Source organism: Ailuropoda melanoleuca, chromosome 2 (assembly GCF_002007445.2).
Source record: "Ailuropoda melanoleuca isolate Jingjing chromosome 2, ASM200744v2, whole genome shotgun sequence".
In the NCBI taxonomy this organism is placed as follows: domain Eukaryota; kingdom Metazoa; phylum Chordata; class Mammalia; order Carnivora; family Ursidae; genus Ailuropoda; species Ailuropoda melanoleuca.
This window is the reverse complement of record NC_048219.1, coordinates 5,528,092-5,545,094: the sequence shown is the minus strand read 5'-3', so window position 1 is coordinate 5,545,094 and position 17,003 is coordinate 5,528,092. Positions and strand designations below refer to the sequence as shown.

Genomic DNA, 17,003 nt, shown 5'->3' with positions numbered 1-17,003 from the left:
CCTCCCATCTGTCCCTCTCACAGATGAGGAAAACAAGGCCTGGGATGGTGACGTCACCCACTCGCCATCATACAGCACGTGGAGCAACCGGGACCCAAGGCTGGCCTGACGCCAGAGCTGGTCCTAACCACTGTGTGGTCTGCCTCTTTTAATTATATAATAATGAGCAAGGACGCGGCCTTTCCAGGTGTTTACACTTAAATCTCTATAGCCAGGAGGCCGGGGTCAAGTTTGTTAGCTGAGAGACCTTGGGCAAACCTTCCCTGCCTTATGCACCTGAGTTCCTGCATCATCAAACTGGGCAAGGGGAATTGGTCCTGGTCTCTGTTCCTAGGGCTTTTGTGGGGTGAAGAGGGAAGAGCAAAGTGCAGAATGGGGGTGGCCTTGGGCAAGCTGCTTCCTCTCCCCATGCCTCAGTTTCCTCATATGTATCATGATGATCTTTCCTGTGCGAAGTTTAGGACAACCAGGGAGACAGGGTAGGACACAGCAGGGTGGAGTGAGTGCCCCCTATCTGTAGGGGCTCCAGGGAGCAGGCTGAGGGGGCTGGCTCTGCCCCAGCCTCTGGGAAGCCCCTCCACTTCCTTGCTGGGATAGGTCTGCCTCCCTAGGAACTGGCCTCTGTCTATCTCCCCAGGACAGGACCTAGGGAGGCAGGCGTGGGAGAAGGTGGGTCTGGGAGGTCATGGTTTACCATCTGAGGGGCACCCCTTTTCCTGGGGTGGGCTGGGGCTCTCCTGAGGCTGCCCCTCTCCCCTCCAAACTCCATTATCTGGCCTGAATATAGTTTCTGAAATCAAACTCATCAGTCTCAATTTCCAGAAACAGACAGAGGACTAGAGTTTTAGGATCTTACAGAGCAGGTGGCCTCAATACACAGAGATGACCACTGGCCCCTTCTTCCTGTCTCCACCTCGTTGGGCATTTCCCTGACTTGGGGGCAGGTGGGGAAGGATGGGCTGCACAGAGAGGGGAGACCTGGCTCGTGGATCATAAATGAAACAGCTTCTGTGTACTGAGCCAGTACAGATCCCAGGCGCTGGGTCAAGCTCTTTGCATCTTGACTTCATTTAAAGCCCACAAGGTAAAGCGTCATTCATCCCAATATACGAAGAGGAAACTGAGGCCCAGAGAGGGAAGTAAGTTATCAGAAGGTCGGAGCTGTAGGTGGTGGAGGCCAGATTCAGACTGGGCTCAGCGCATCCCCTAACGGTCTCCCACCCAGATGGCCCCACATCCAACCAGAGGGAAGGGGAAGGTGTCCCCTCTTTGTCCCTCTTCCCCTCAGACCAAGTGAGACTTCTCTCTCCAGCTAGCTCAGTGGGAGCCGTGGGAACCCACAGAGGGTTTCCTGAATAATGGATGCTTCCTGCCCTTGCAGAGAAATTCAAGGTCAAAACAGCCACCAGTCACTCAGCTGTCTTTTTTTCTTGTTTTCCCCCACATGAGCCTCTCCTTCCTGTCCCCTCCCTCCCGAGTGGGCTCCCTGCAGTGGAGCCAGCCTGGCAGACAGGCAGACCAGGGCTGGGCAGAGGCGGGCAGTGGGTGGGCGCCTTCCCTCTCCTGCTTGTCTTCAAATGCTGGCTCCCACAGTGCCTGGCCAGATGGCTTCGGGCAGGTCAGCTGATCTCTCTCGCCCTCAGTTTCCTCATCTGTTAAAGGACAGTACCCACACCTCATAGAGCTACCGTGAGGTATAAATTAGGCATGTAAGTACTGTCATTTTCCACATTATGTAATTATGCACATATAAATCCTGTGCTTATAGTTTATTACAATTATTGTTTGAGTTATTGCGTTCCTGATGGGTGCCACACAGCTGTACTGTCTTATTTTATCTTCACATCCAACTTTGGAGGTAGATACCATGATTCTTATTTCATAGGTAAAGATGCTCAGACTCAGAGAGGGGGAGACACTTCTCCAAGGTCCCACGGCAAGTGACAGAACTGGTAGAGCTGAATCCAAATCCAAATCCAAATCCTAGGTACTTCGTGCCCCAATTGCACCTGTTCTGGACAGCATCCAGAGACCAGGAGGGCTTTGCATCAGCCCTGCAAGGCAATGGGCTAACGGAAGCTCTGCCTTCTGCCTCCCTCCTAGTCTGTGAAGCCTGCAAGTGGGTCTGCAGCCTGTGTTCTCTCCCCTGGTAGACGGGGTCACTCCCCAGTGCCCCTCCCCGGCACGGCAGAAGCTCCCATGGGTATCTGTACGCCTGAGTGTGCACTCGTGTGTGAACTTTGGAGCCAGACAGACCTGGATGCTAATTCTAACTTCACTCTGCTGCTGTGTGACCGTGGGTAAGCTACCTCCCCTCTCTCCCCCTCATTGTCTTCAATGGCGTGGTCATCGTGAGATTGAAGAGAGAGAATCCGGATCATGCGCTCACATCGTGCTTGGCGCACAGCGAATGCTCGAGAAGCGCTAGCAAGTACTAAGACGCAGGCATCTGTGTGCGGCGGGAGCGTGCCTATGTGGAAGCATATCTGTGTGTAAGCATGCAGAGGCACGAGTGTGTGACACGGGCTAACCTGTGTATCTCAGCCTGCATGATTTGGGTGGGTGGCAGTCAAGTGTGTCTGCGTGTGTGAGGCTGTGCGTGTGAGAGAAATTAATCTTTGGACTGGCCACGGCCACCCTCTCAGATTCAGTGGTCCCTGCAGGTCACAGGTCACCGTGGTCCCCACCTCTGCCTCCCAGATGGGGAGGAGCAGTCAGCCTCACTTCGGGGCAGGGCCTAGTTGTCTATCCTCCCGCTGGGACCGGTCTGGCGCTTCCTCCTAAAGCTGCCCAGAGTGAGCCCTGCCCAGAGCAGGGACAGCAATGGGCGGCCCAGGTCCCACTAGCAGGCCCTCTCCAAAGAGCAAACTCCGCGCCCCGCGGGCCGTAAATGTCCCTGACATTCCCCAGGGTGGAACAGGGAGGTGTTTTTTTTAGCAACAGACTCTCTTAGAAAATGAAAGGGAGGTGTTGCCAGGAAATATGCATGTACATACATATGTATACAGCACTGGCAGCATGCAAATAGCCTAAAAATAAATGCATTTTCTTAATCAGAAATGTCAGGATCTGTGTCGCATCCGGTCCGGGCTCTGAGGGACAGGGGTAAGGAAGACAGCCAGGGCAGTGCCATGCACAGACGAGGGAAGGATGACTGAGCTAAGGTCCTATCCCAGACTCCAGGCAGTGAGGCCCGAGAAGCTAGCCCTGGGACAGAGAGCCACAAAGATACCGTGTGTCTCGGCTCCATGACAGTGGGCTGTGTTTCTCCAGGATCCGTGTTCATGGGAAAGGGATCTGAGCAGAGATCCAAATGTCCGGCTCTGAGAAATCAACCCTGGCATGGAGAATGGGATTCGATTGGCCTGGGGGCCCCTCTGTGGCCTGTGGTGAGATTTATTTATTTTTTTTAAGATTGTATTTATTTGTCAGAGAGCACAAGCAGCGGGAGCAGCAGGCAGAGGGAGAAGCAGGCTCCCCGCTGAGCAGGGAGCCCGATGTGGGACTCGATCCCAGGACCCTGAGATGGTGCCCTGAGCTGAAGGCAGTTGCTTAAACAACTGAGCCACCCAGGCGTCCCTATGGTGAGGTTTATGTGAGGTCACACCGCAGGAATGCTCTCCGACACAGAGACAGTAAGTGAAGGGGCAGGCGAGTCCCCTCTCCTCTGCGAGGCCCCGGCAGGCCGGCCCAAAGAGTAGGACCTCCCTAGGACAGAGAGGAAGCTGAGGCACGGAGGCACTTGACCGGAGCCCCGCGCCCCTGCCTCCCTCCCAGGCAGCTGGCGGGAGCTACCACTGGATCGAGAGTCCTGAGGTAAGACATCACTTCAGGAGATGGAACGGGGAAGGATGCCGAGATGGAAATATCACAGCCTTCCTCCCAGACTCAGGGTTGTGGTAGCGCCTCAAGAATGGCCCCGGGGCGCGCCTGGGTGCCATCTAGGATGTCTCCCGGGGGTCTGCTCCTGCAGCACAGGGACAGCAGGGCTCCTGTCTGAGGGACAGCCAGGCAGGCGCTAAGAGCAGAGCTTTCAGTCTCTAACAAAACGGGCTTAAATCTTATCCCCAATTACCTAGACTTTGGGCAAGTTACTTCACCTCTCCGAGACTCTGAATAATGGGGATAATATTGCAACAAAGGGTTGCTGTGAGGAGTACTTGGTGAGGAAACGTCTGGAAACCGGAAACCCTTAGCTCAATGGGCACATGGAACTGCTCAGTACGTGGTCGGCACAGTGTCGTGGTTCATCTCCTATCCTGCACACGGTCCTGAACACGGATATTTGTTGAAGGAATGAGCAAAGAACTGGACATGGATCCCACCCTCAGGAAGCTCCCAGGCCAGTGGGAAACATGAAGGGGCATGTGACGAGGCCACAGGAGGCAGATAGAGTGCCTGGAGGCCAGGAGAGGCAAAAATGCTTCTAGCGGCTTAAATGGCACCGGTGGCCGGTGAGCTGGCCTTTGCCGGCAAGGGAAACTGCGAGAAAAAGGTGACGGGTGGGAGAAGAGAGTGGGGAAAGGCAAGACAGCGGGGCACTGGGGGTCCCCAGGAGCAAGACTCGTGCTCATTAAGGTTCATGGGTCATCAGGCTGGCTGGCTATTAGTTCTCTTGACTCTGACCCCATCCCTTCCCCTCTCTGGGTCTCAGTCACCACATCTGGAAAATGAGTGGATATACGCACATTCCCATCCCCACAGGAGGGAAGGGCAGCCTCGCTGGGGGCAGGTAAGCAGCCCACAGGCTTTGGAGCTGGACCCGGCAGCAGCCCTGGCTCTACCCTTCTCTCATTGCATAGCCCAGGTCCCTTCCAGTCTGACATTCTGTGACTTAGTGACCACCCAGAAAGTCTCTAGTTCACACACTGAATTAAGCAATAGATCAGGAAGGAAAATCATGGAAGCAGCCAATAAGAATCAATGTTTTAAAACCAAGCCAGTAGAAAGAAGCATTACCGGTGGTTTCTTTGATTAGTGGAACCACATGGGAGTTTTCTGGTCTTATCTAACACTTTTGATATAATCCACATTTTCTGCAATGATAACTTATTATTTTTAAAGAGGGGAAATTCCAATAGGTATTATTAAAAATGGTGTTGGAAGTCCTGGGTTTGTGTCCAGGAATGGTCGGTTACTGGCTTATGTGAACTTGGCTAGGGCCTTTATTCCTTGGAGTCCAAGCCTCCTTGGGTTTAATGCCCCCAGAAGCCCCTCTGGCTTCTGACACTGGGTTCCTGAGACCCAGCCCAGAGGTCTCTCTGCTCAGGGTCTCAAGACCCCCCTAGCGGTTTGGGGTACCTCCTCGTGGGGGGAGGGTGTGATGTGCCTCCCGGCTCCTACCCTAGCAGGGCACTTCTGTGGGGCTGTGAGTCAAGGCAGTGTTGGGGGATGACCACAGACCAGCTGCCCCCTCCCCAGCTATGGGAGATCAGGCCTAATGAATCCTAAGCCCCAGGTTTGGTGACAAGCATCAGCCCTGGAGAGCCCGTGGCTAAGGCTCATCTCCACTGTGCCACTGACTCGCTGTGATTCCCAAGGCAGGTCCTGACCTCTCCCTGTGCCTCAATTTCTGCATAGATACACCAAAGCCACAAGCAGGAAACCAGATGTCCTACCTTTTGAAGTTCACAACACCTTTTGGGATTCCCGTGGGGGTGTTGAAGGCCGGCAGAAGCTTCTCTCCCAGCTTGATGGCCTTTACTCGGAACACCTGTAAAGGAAGAAGCACGGGGCATCATGAATGGGGCTGGGTGGGCGCCATCCCTGCCCCATGCCGCTCCTGCCCGTGGCTGGACCCGGGAGCTGCCAGCGCTGAGTGGGAGGGGGCGCTGCGTCGGGCGCTGGAGTCAGACAGGCTTGGATGTGAACCTGGCTCCTCGCACTCCCGGCGACGTGGCCTTAGTGGAGGCACCTCCTCTGAGCCTCAGTTTCCCTGCTCACTCATAAAACAAGGCCCAAACTGCATCCCTTGGAGGCTGTTGGGAGGAATGACAATTAGGTCAGTGTACAGCAGTGTCAGGACTGTGACAAGGACTCGGTGATGCCAGCTGTACTTTGGGTGGCCGCCGGGAGGATGAAGCTGGCAGGGTGGCGGTCACCAACGCCAGTGCCTGCCCACAGCTCGGGGCCAGGATGCCACAGGCAGGGCGTGTGGCAGTGCATCTGATGGAGTGTGAAGAGCGCTGGACTGGGAGCCTCGCCCGGCCCCAGGTTCCCGTCCTTGCCTCGCGGCTTGGCTGCTGTGAGCTTCTCAGCAAAGCACTCCAGCCCGTGTGCAAAACCAGCGGACAGGCCTTTCCCCGCTGACATTCGGAATCTTCCCACCGTTCCCATTTTACAGACGGGAACGAGCAGAGAAGGTGAATGGTTAAACTAGTGACTTGATGGCCAAGGAGTTGTAAGGAGGCCCCAGGCCTCAGGGCCCTGCGGGAGGCTCTCACCCCCTCACACCTTTCTTCTAATTCAGATGCACTTGTGACCTTCTGATGCCAGTTTCTCTCTTAGGAATCTATTCTAAGGAAATAAGTAATCAAAGGTGTTGTAAAGATTGAACTTCATGCCTATTTATTCCAGCATTGTTTATAATGGTGGAAAAATGAAGATAGTCTAAATATCAAACAATAGGGAAGTGTTAAATTAGGACTTATCCATGCAACGGAACACCAGGCGGCCACTGGAATGATGTAGATGATGACTTAATAGCAAAGGGTTTGCAGTTTATTAAAAGAAAAGTATATTTTGAAATAGCGTAATTCAACTTTTGCAAAAATTATATGCACGTGGATGTATGAGGACCGGTTGGGAAGGAAATATACCAAAATGTTAACAACGCTCTCCTAGGGGTGTGGGGTAGGCTCATGGAGGAATTTTGCTTTCTTCATTCGGCTTATCTCTCTTTCTGTGCTATTTTTATAATAAAAGCAAGTCCACAGTAAATATTTTTTATTTTTTAAAACGTGAAACGTGGGGCGCCTGGGTAGTGCAGGCGTTAAGCGTCTGCCTTCGGCTCAGGGCGTGATCCCGGCGTTTCGGAATTGAGTCCCACATCAGGCTCCTCCGCTGGGGGCCTGCTTCTTCCTCTCTCACTCCCCTGCTGTGTTCCCTCTCTCGCTGGTTGTCTCTCTGTCACATGAATAAATAAAATCTTTAAAAAAAAAAAGTGAAATATAAGTTCCTTAGCAACTGTTCCGGGTGGAACAGCGCACGTTTCCTTTTGCTTCAAAGCCCGAGGCCCATCCAGTTTACTGACCTCCCAAGTGAGGTAAAACCAAGTCTGCTTGAGGCCCTGGCCCCAGTATGGGCCACTGAACGGCTGAGGCAGCTGCAGAGGGCCTGCAGTGGGGACGAGTTTGCCAGACTGGCTGGGATGTGGCAGCGAGGTCTCTGAGGGCCCCTGTGGTTCTCGCTTGGGAGGGGAGAGGTGAGGAGGGAAGAGCTGCACCTGGGCCCTGGCAGGGATGGGCGAGAGAAGAGGACAGTGTCCAGTGCCAGGCAGTGGTTCCCAGAGGTGGGCACAGGGGCCATCCACATCAGAGTCCCTGCGGGAGCTTGTCTAGAACCCAGGTTCCATAGCCTTGGCCCAGAAGCCACTGGTTTAGCAACAACAAAGGGCTCATTTGAGGCTCCTGCTAGTGTCACTTGACCCCCGGGGAGGCTGAACAGTGAGGCGCAGAGGAACTGACTCACACCTGAGCCCAGGGCTGGGGCTCCAGGCAGCTGACCGGCTGCCCTCTGCCCTGAGTACTCCAAGCTAAATCTTCTCAATGCTCTTAGGAATTTCCACATCTCCACCTTTGGAAAGCCGTATCGCTGGTGGGCACTGCAGGGTCTCAACCACACCAGGAAGGATGCTGAGTGAGTGTGTGCGGACCAGAGGGGCATCACTGGGAGCAGAAGAACACGAGTCCTACTTATTCTCTTGGAAGTGAGTGGGTGTGGAACAGATTCTGAACCCGATTCCACTATGTGTGTGTGGGGGGGTGTTTCCCTATATTACCAAGCAATTCTCCAGACACCAGCTGGGTGCCCTATAATTCAACTCAGTTCTGACACTATCTTCCTGGAGACAGCGTCAGATTCCGCAGTTGGAGGATTCAGTCCTACAAGACTGCTTCAGCAACCCCCCCCCAGCCCCCTTCAGACACTAGTCCTAAGTCCAGCCTGTTCCTGTGCTTCTGACCCATGGTCTCTAAGTCAGAGGTTCTCACAAACCCCTCTCTGGGTTTGATTAATTTGCTAGAGTGCTTCACAGAACTCAGGAAACATTTTACTGGTTTATTATAAAAGGACATAGCTCAGGAACAGCCAGATGGAAGAGATGCTTAGGGGCAAGGAATGGGGAGAGGGCGCGCAGCTTCCATGCTTTCTCCAGGAGTGTTGCTTTCCCCAGATCTCCTGTTGCTCAGCCACCCCAGAAGCTCCATGGCCCAGTTCCTTTTGGGGTTTTATGGAGGCTTCATTACATGGGCACGACTAATTAAACCACTGCCAATTGGCTCCTGATTCAACCACCAGCCCCTCTCTGGTCCCTGGAAGTCAGGGTGGTGGGACTGAATAGAAAAAACCTCTCACCTTGTGGTTGATTCTCCTGGCAACCAGCCTCTATCCTCGGGTGGGGTCCCAGAGTCGCCCAATTACATAATAAAAGACACATTTATTGCTCTCAGTGCTTAGGAAATTCCAAGGGTTTTAGGAGCTCTGCCAGAAATGGGATGAAGACCAAATATATATTACTTATTATAAGTCACAATATATCCCTGTGCCAGGTGTCTTAGTTACATGACCTTCGATCCCTGCAACAGCCTTGTGGGGAAGGTGTTGACCACTTGGAGGATGACACAACTGAGTGTCAGAGAAGCAATTTGCCCAAGGTTGTGGAGCTAGTAAGTGAGACCAGCTGCCTTTCCAACACAGAGGGATGCAGACAGCCATGGTAAGCCACAGTCAGGGGCCCAGCGGTTCCAGAACAGAGGTGAGAGATACTAGCAAGAATTATATTCTGGAGAGTGGAAAGTTCTCCGGGCTGGGAGTCAGAGACCAGGTTGGCAGCTGTGTGACCTCAGGTGAGCTGCATACTGTCTCTGACCTTTGTCTGCACAATACAACTGCTCATGTGCCCTGGACGCTGCACGGGGTTCTTCTAGAACTCAAGAGAGAGGATGTGTACAAGTGAATGTGCTACATGAACTGTAAAGAGCTGTGCAAATGTCACCTGGTGTGACTGTCATCACACTTGCCATTCTCAGGGGCATCTTGTAGGGCTGGCCTACCCAGCAGGGGATTCGCCTCCTATAGGTTCCCTCTGTAGCAAAGAAAGGCCTCAGCTCAGGAGGGGGCTGGGGTCTCTGGCACCATTCCACAAATATTCGTGGGGAAGCTGAAGAATGGGAAGACCCAGTCCACAGGCACCCCACTGTGTGCAAAACGGAGGACAGAGAGGAGGGAGGCCTCAGTCCAGTGCGGCTGAGCCCTGGTGACAAGCCGTGACACTGGGCCAGGTTGCATGGGGGCTGTAACCCAGGCCTGTGGCAGAAAGGTCAGGAGCTGACTCACCGCGGACCTCAGGGAACGCGACGTGAGGGAGTTCCTTCTAACTCTCAGTTCCCACATCTGCAAGTAGGCAAAGACCCCCACACCTCATGGGGTGTTTGGGGGTCAATGAGAGCGGACACATGGGGTACAGTCTCTGCCATGCGGAGGTGCTGGGGACAGAGAGGGATCGGCAGGGCGTGGCTGGAGGACAGGGTTGTGCCCACAACCTCAGGAGCCTGCCTGCTCAGGGATTCTGAGCCACGTGGGGCTCCCTGGGCTTTGTGAACTATTTCTAAATCACACCCCACTGTCCAGTCTGCTTCCTAGAGAGTCAGACTGATGATCCTTCCAGTGACATAGGGAAACTGAAGTGACCCCACGAAGGACTGCTTTTTATGCTCCCTTTCCTGCCTCTCTCCTTGCTGGCACCTGCACCCCTGCCTTACATCTGCCTCACAGTATAAATCATGGAGCCCTCCTTGTAAGGATCAAGGAGTTGATGATTTCTTTGGAATCTCCCAGCACAACAGATACCATCTAAGGAAAGCCTGGGAAAGAATGGCCAGGCAAGGCTGCCCTGTGCGTACCCTAGACACCGACACTAGGTATCTTGGTGCCAAGACCCCCGGCTCCAAGGAATAAGTGACTTATGGAGGACACCTGGACCCCCGTCCTTGTTCTGACCAGTTCCTGGATGCCCGAGAGGACGTGGACATCAGACCACAATCCTCAATAAAAACTCCAGATCCTAAGCAAAGAAGAGACTCGTTCTCCCTTTCCTTTCTGCGTCTCCCAGATGCTCTGTCTACGCCTGTACTCTGTCTTCAATAAAATCTGCTCTCACTTCCTCTTGGCTCACGTTCCATTTCTATCCTGCATGAAGCCAAGGACCCCCCTGGGGGACCTCTCCTCCTCTGGGTCCTCAGACCCAGCCAGACTACATCACTAGGGAGCCAAGGCCTCAAACAAGTTCTGGGAATCACAGATACCCTAAGAGAAGAGAGGAGGGTGAGTCAAGCATCAGGACTGAGGGGCACCAGCTCCTCCCTCAATCGCTAGCCCCCAAATTGACCCCTGTGAGCACAGAGCTGCGTGGCTCCCTCCCTTGTCCCCACATCCCGTGGGCACCTCCCAGAGCCGTGAGCAGCAGAGAGGCTGGGCGAGTACCTGGAAGAACAGCGTGCTTTTCTCTGCTCCGTGTCATTTTCCTGGCCTCGGGTTTTCAAATGAAATTCAGGCTTCGTGTGGCTCAAAGCCAAGGGCTCCCAACAACCATTATTTGGGGACGAGTTGGTACAAGTGGTAATCTCTGCTGAGGAGATGAGGCTGGAGGGGGAGGCCTGAAGCGGCTGGGGAGGGAGAATGTGCACCTATTGCTTCTGAAGCCCTGGTTGGGCCTTAAACTGCAGGGAAGCAGAAACGACCTCCTCAGACGACAGTGCTGGGGCTGAGCAGGGACTTTTCTTCGTTCCCCCGGCGCCAGGCGGTAGGGATGATATTTGTCTCAGGGTGGACAGAGCAGGGAGAAGTGCAGGGAAGGAAGAGGGCCAAAGGCAAGGCCGTCAGCCCTAGAGCAGCGGTTGTGCTGAGCAGTCACGGGGAGCACAACGATGGATGACCCATGTCCTGGGGACTTGGCCAACCTCATGCCCAATACTTGGGCTGTGCTTTCATGGGAGTTGACGAGGGGATGAAGAGCCTCCCATTTCTACAGAGATCTGTGGTTTTCAAAATTCTCTTGCTGCATGGAGAATGTGGGCTTTGGAGGTGGTCAGCTCGGGGTCAAACCTTACCCCCCCGTCCCATTTCACAAGATTTCTGTGAGCCGATCCCCATGGTGGGGAAGGAAGCGAGGCCCAGGGGTGGGAGAGGACTTGCTCCAGGTCACAGGCAGGTGTGGTGTGGGGATAAGATGCAGATTTTTTGACTCTCTGCCCAGGGCTCTGCTTTCTCCCCACACTTCTCAGCCCTTCCCCTGGAAGCCAATGCAGCTTGCCTGGGGCCTGAGGCCTTGCACTTAGGGCATGTGACCAGCAGTGGCTGCCCGTCTTCTGTGCCACTGGAGACCTGGAGCTTTGTCTGGCTGGTGGCTGGCCCAGGAGGGGAGCAAAGGAGTGGCAGTGAAGCAGGACAAGGACAAGGGCCCCCAGGGGTGGAAATCGTGAAACAATGGTCTTGGTTTCATCCATCCTAAAAACCAACACCTGCAAAAACCAGTCCAGCAGCACTACAAACCCCAACTGAGCCCAGAGCCTGCTGGGTGCTGTGCGAGAAGCTTCGTGGATGGTGTAAAAAGACTAGTCATCGTCCTTAGAGAATTTACTACCAACTGTGGGAGCCAGCGGGGGCTCACCTGGGCAGCAGAATGGAAGGCCTCAGACAGAAGAGGAGGAAGAGTCAGCAGGTGGCCCTGTGGAGGTTGGGTGGACAACCCCAGGCAAATCCCTTTGAATCCCTGTTTCCTCACTGGTGAAATGAGGGAGTGGGATTGGATGTCATCCAAAGTCTTCTCACACCTGAATGGTCCAAGGGCCTCAAAGGGCCAACTTACCTCTTCTCCCGTCAGGTAGAAGGCTGAGAGGAGTCCTCCGATGTACCGGATATTCACCTCAAACAAGGATGCTTCTCCACTCTGCAGGGCGGCAAGAAAGAGGAGGGAGACCGGGTGGAGGTAGGGGGAGGGTGGAGTGGGGTGGGGGAACACTTGTGAGATGCCTGCAGGGCTCCCAGGGACAGCCAGGCCCTTGAGACAGGTCACTCCGGCCCCAGCCCCAGACCCCGCTGGTCTGGCCACCCTTGCGCTGGGCTCCGGGGCCTGGCCTAGCAGGCCGGGCTATGCCAGGCGGTGGTTTTCCGAACAAAAGTTGAGAGTGATCAGCACCTGCTTGGCAGGCCATGACAGCAGGCTGACAGCATTACAAATAAACGCTGGGTTTGGCTTCCTTCCCCAGCCCTTGCCCGAGGCCATCGGAGCAAAGTTTTGCCTGGCTGCTCTCCAAGGAGCTCAAGAACCTGGTGGGGAGGTGCCGGCTGGAGCTTGCCAGAGGGGAGGCAAATTCTCTAGTCCAGCCACCGCCCCTTCCTCAGGGAACTTTCTGGCTTAGCAGGAGGGTGGGGAGACTGGCCAAGGGGAAGTTCCTCCGAGGAGGTTCTGGGGCAAACGGGACAAAGCCGAGGCTGACAGGCAGGGATGCCAGGCAGACGTGTGCAGGTTAGCAGCAATTCTCAGCCTCACGTCGGCAGCCCTCAGGGCATGTCCACACTTGCCTTAATCAGTGTTTTCTTTCTTGGGTCTGGACTGCAAATCAGGGGTCTTGGGGCACATGCCAAGGACCAGCTCTAGGTTAAAATCCCACCTCAGCCTCTTACTTGGCTTTGGGACGTCGGCAAGACCTAGCTCTTCTCTGCCCGAGGTTCTTCACCCTGAGCAAGCAGCTCTGAGTGGGACAGGTGAGACGCCCGCCCAGCGCTCCCCACATCAGTCTTTTACTGCGGACAACCCACAATGACCCCCTCACGTGGGAGAGCCTTTCCACTGACGAGCACCACAAGGCCATTCTCAGCGAGGTCATCATTCCCATTTTCCAGACGAGAAAGCCCAGGCTCAGAGAGGGGATGTGACCCCAATTTGGTATCTTCCGAGGACCTTCCCTAACCTGCCCCAGCCTGCTTGAATGTCCCCAGGCTCCCCGGACCGGCCAGCACCTGGCACCCTAGGTAGCTGCCTGATGCCCGTTCTCTCTCCACCACCTGCCCAGGGGCAAGTTGGGCCCGCGAAGATACCCCTTCCTTCTCCCACCTCGGCCTTTCTTTCATTCGATACGGTAGGAAATGGAAGGATTCTAAGCTACCTCACACAGACCACCAGAAGGCATAACACGCCTCAAAATAACGGTAATGAGGAGGAGGACACCACCCTACGTCTATATCAGACTTGACAGTGTTATAATGCTTGTTATAACCCTCCGTGGTAGTTAACCTCACAAGCCTGTGAATTAGGCATTGTCAGTGCCACGGTCACCCAGAGGGCAGGCCATCCTCTCCCCCACCTCTAGAGGGCAGCAGAGGGTGGGGTGGGGACTCCAGGTTAGAGCAGCTCTGAGCAGGTAAGCCACTTCCCCTGTTGCTGTTGCTCTGTGAGACAGATGCAGCCCTAGAAGGGACTTCCTGGGTGCCTGGCACCGCAGGGAGGAGAAGGAGGGGTCGCTGGCTATCTTCCCTCTCAGAGGAGAGCAGGCTGGTAAATACTCGGGCTGGCCAGGGCTGGAGAGATTCCCCCACCTTGAGGCTGGTCTTAGGACAAAGTAGAGAGTGCACGGAGCCCCATTTCCAGGACTGCTCTGCTGGGCACCTTGGGGCCAGGGGCTCTGGGTCTCAGAAGTGATAGCGTGGAGCTGGCCACTGACCTTCCAGGCACCTTTTGGCTCCAATACCCCAAGGGTCTCTGACTCACCACGTTCAGATGGAAGTTCTCTTCAACCCAGGCCTTGGCCTCCTGGAACTCCTCCTGCAACTCCATGAGGTAGAGGGTGTCAAGGGAGTCAATGATGGTGGCCCCGCTGAGGCCTCCTATAGGCATAGAGATCAAAGGCATGACCCAGGCTCGTTCCTATCCTTTCCATCCCCAGCCACACAAGCCACCGTTCCCAGGCCCCCTCTAAGTGCCTGGGCAGGCTCCGAGGCCAACGCTGGCCTAGGCACGATCCAGGGAGACTCTGCCAGTCTTCCAAGGGGAGCCCAAGAGCGAGTGTCCCCCCTTCTGCCCACCCCAGGCTGTGTCTTGGGCACTGGGCAGCGGACAGTGGGCTGGGACACCAAGTTCACAGGCCGAACCGCTTCCCAGACCTTTGTCCATGCATATCCGCCTGCAAGTCAGTACCAGCCAGGTGCCCACCACTTTTCTGTGACATGGGGGAGGGGGCGAACCATCATTGGGTTTACGGTCTTAACAAATATGCCAGTCCTCTGATTTTTCAATTCCATTCTTTATTTTATTCTAAGACCAAAAAAATAAAAATAAAAATAAAAAAAAGATGTTTATAAATATTTATCCAGGAAGGTATTTATTGCAGTACCATGTACAATGGGGAAAAGTTGGGAAAAAACTCCAACTCCAACAATAGGGGATTAGTTATATGAATTGTGGCTCAAACATAAAATAGGACACGATCCAGCCGTCCCTGCAGGTGAGGTAGACCTGTGTTTATTGGGGAACTATCCATGGGATCTGTTAAGTTAAAAAATGCAGGTTGCAAAAAAAGAAAAGCAGCACAGCATAATTTCTTTGTTGTATGCCAAATGTGGATGAGCCCGCACAGAACTAAGTCTGCCAGGATGTGATTCAATGGTTATCTCCAAGTGCTGGGATTACAGGTGCTTCTTGATTTCTTCAGCTCACGTATTATTTTTATAACCAGAAATGTATTTCCATTTGGAAAAAAAAAAGTTTGGGCAAAGAAACCAAATAAATGCACAAAGCAAAGATTCTGTGACTGCTCTAGGACAGTGAGTACAGAAAGCACGAGCTAGGAGACCTGGCCCCTGCTACTGGGCCTTAGACTCTTGTCCCGGGAGTAGAGGCAGAGATCATGGTGTAAAACATCCCAGCATTCCACACAGACTGGGCAGGAGAGTGATGAGGAAGACCTCCCCATGTGGTACAACCAGAGCCCGAGTGCAGAGTACTGTGAAGGAGGAAAGGAGGGAGAAAAAGATGTGCCTGGGGCCAGCAGGAGGGCTTCCTGGAAGAGGAGGCTGTTTCCCATCAACTCCTTAAAAATACAGGTAGCAGCAATTTCCTTTAGAGACCAGCACTTGGCTTAAGAGGACTGATTGTTCTTTCAGTGTCCTCCTTGCAGAGGCTCAAAAAGCCGTGAGAACCGTTACAGGCTCCACCTTCCCCCAGCGGGCTGTGCCCCTCCAGCGTCCGAGGCATGAGCACAGGCTTTGCGGGCACACCTGCATTCAGAGCTGGCATTTCAGTTCCTTAATTAGTGCTTCCCTGACTGCTCGCTTCTGTTGACTTTGCAGGCAGAGGCTCCTGAAACTCCAATCACCACCTCTCTAGGCCAGGCAAGGTCTGATAAAGGGCATAGCCTGGAAAAGGATAGGAGGGAGATCAGGAGAAATTGGGAGAAGGATAAGGCTGGAGGTTTTAGAATCCACTTCCAGAAGCAGGGGCTTCCCAATCCAGAGCCAGGCATCCCAGGGTGATTTCAGTATTGGGGTGAAAGTGAATTTCCAGAATGTCAACCCCTCCTACACTGAAGGGTTGGCGGGAAAACACCCAAAGCCAAACAGGGTTGATCTTTCCTGGTTTGTGCTGTCTGCTTCCCCTGTGGGTGCCAAAGGCTGAACACGGTTCTCGGGAACATTTTGCCGTGAGGTAGAGCGGCAGTGAGGCCTGGGGACACTGGTGTGCCACAGACGCCGAGCTGCGCCCAGCCCCAGAGCGCCCGCCTGGTCCATGCTCTTGGCTCTGAAGCTTATACTAACAGGGCCTCACACCTGATTTTTTAAGGGCCTGAAGGGATTTTTAAGATCCCACTGCCCTGCCCCTAAATTTCTTAGAGGACCCCCGGAGAGGGGTTGGGATACGCCTAGGATTAGACCAAAGGAGGAAAAGAACCCAAGTTCTCTCATTTCCCTGTGAAAACAGTCGGATCTGATTGCTAACTATGCCCCCCTCCCCACGCTCCCGCCAAAGGGGCAGGAGGCCCCTGTGACCGTGAAGGCTTAAAGAGAAGCCTACGGCCAAGGGAGACGCGGTTCAGAGTATCTGATTTCTGAATCCTGCCCTGGGCTGCCTGGTGTTTTCACCCCACGGGCCCTCCTTCCCTGGGCTGAGCCTGAGCCGGGGGGCCCAAGCTGGTGACCAGCTCTCCTTCCCAAGTGCTCCAGAGGCACCGCTGAGAAGGCAGCTCATGGAGGTAGCAAGGTTCCGCCCTGCTCTCAGGTTCCTGCACCTTCCCTCTGATGACCTCTCTCCCCGGCCCACACCTACCTTGCAGCCAGGCCGCAGGCCAGCAAGGCACTTACTGGAAAGCCTTTCACTCCAGGCCAGAGGTTACCCAGCGGCTAGGCTGGGCAAGAGAGAAGTCCCAATCCCGAATTCAACTTTATCTGTACCTGCGGCCGGAATGGGGTGGCTCCCGGGGGCCAGTGGGGGGTGGGGTGGGACACACACAGCTATTCAGTGAGCAAGCACAGGGTGTCTAGGCACAGAGCCAAAGGGGACAAAAAGTCAGGCAGCCAGCTTGGAAGCTCCACTGCACTTGTCCCTGAGGCAGATTCCAGGTTGGCTCACTCTCCCACCTCCAGCTTTGAACCCTTGCTGTGCACCAAGGACCGCCCTGGCCCCTTCCTGCCGGGCAGGAGGCCATGAGGTGAGTTAAAAGGACAGAGCCCTGTGGTGCCTGGGTGGCACAGCGGTTAAGCGTCTGCCTTCGGCTCAGGGCGTGATCTCGGCG

General features: G+C 54.5%; 1 protein-coding gene across 2 annotated transcripts in view; it reads right to left on the bottom strand.

Annotated features, from left to right (window-relative positions):
- The window catches only part of MAN1C1 (mannosidase alpha class 1C member 1), a 159,824-nt gene that overhangs the window by 22,083 nt on the left and 120,738 nt on the right, over positions 1 to 17,003 (bottom strand). For both annotated transcript variants that reach the window (XM_019802790.2, XM_034646934.1), the window contains exons 3-5: positions 13,988 to 14,103; positions 12,086 to 12,166; positions 5,619 to 5,713 (exon numbers count right to left, since the gene is read on the bottom strand). In XM_019802790.2, coding sequence (XP_019658349.1) covers positions 5,619 to 5,713; positions 12,086 to 12,166; positions 13,988 to 14,103 — 292 coding nt within the window. The remainder of the gene's footprint in view (positions 1 to 5,618; positions 5,714 to 12,085; positions 12,167 to 13,987; positions 14,104 to 17,003) is intronic.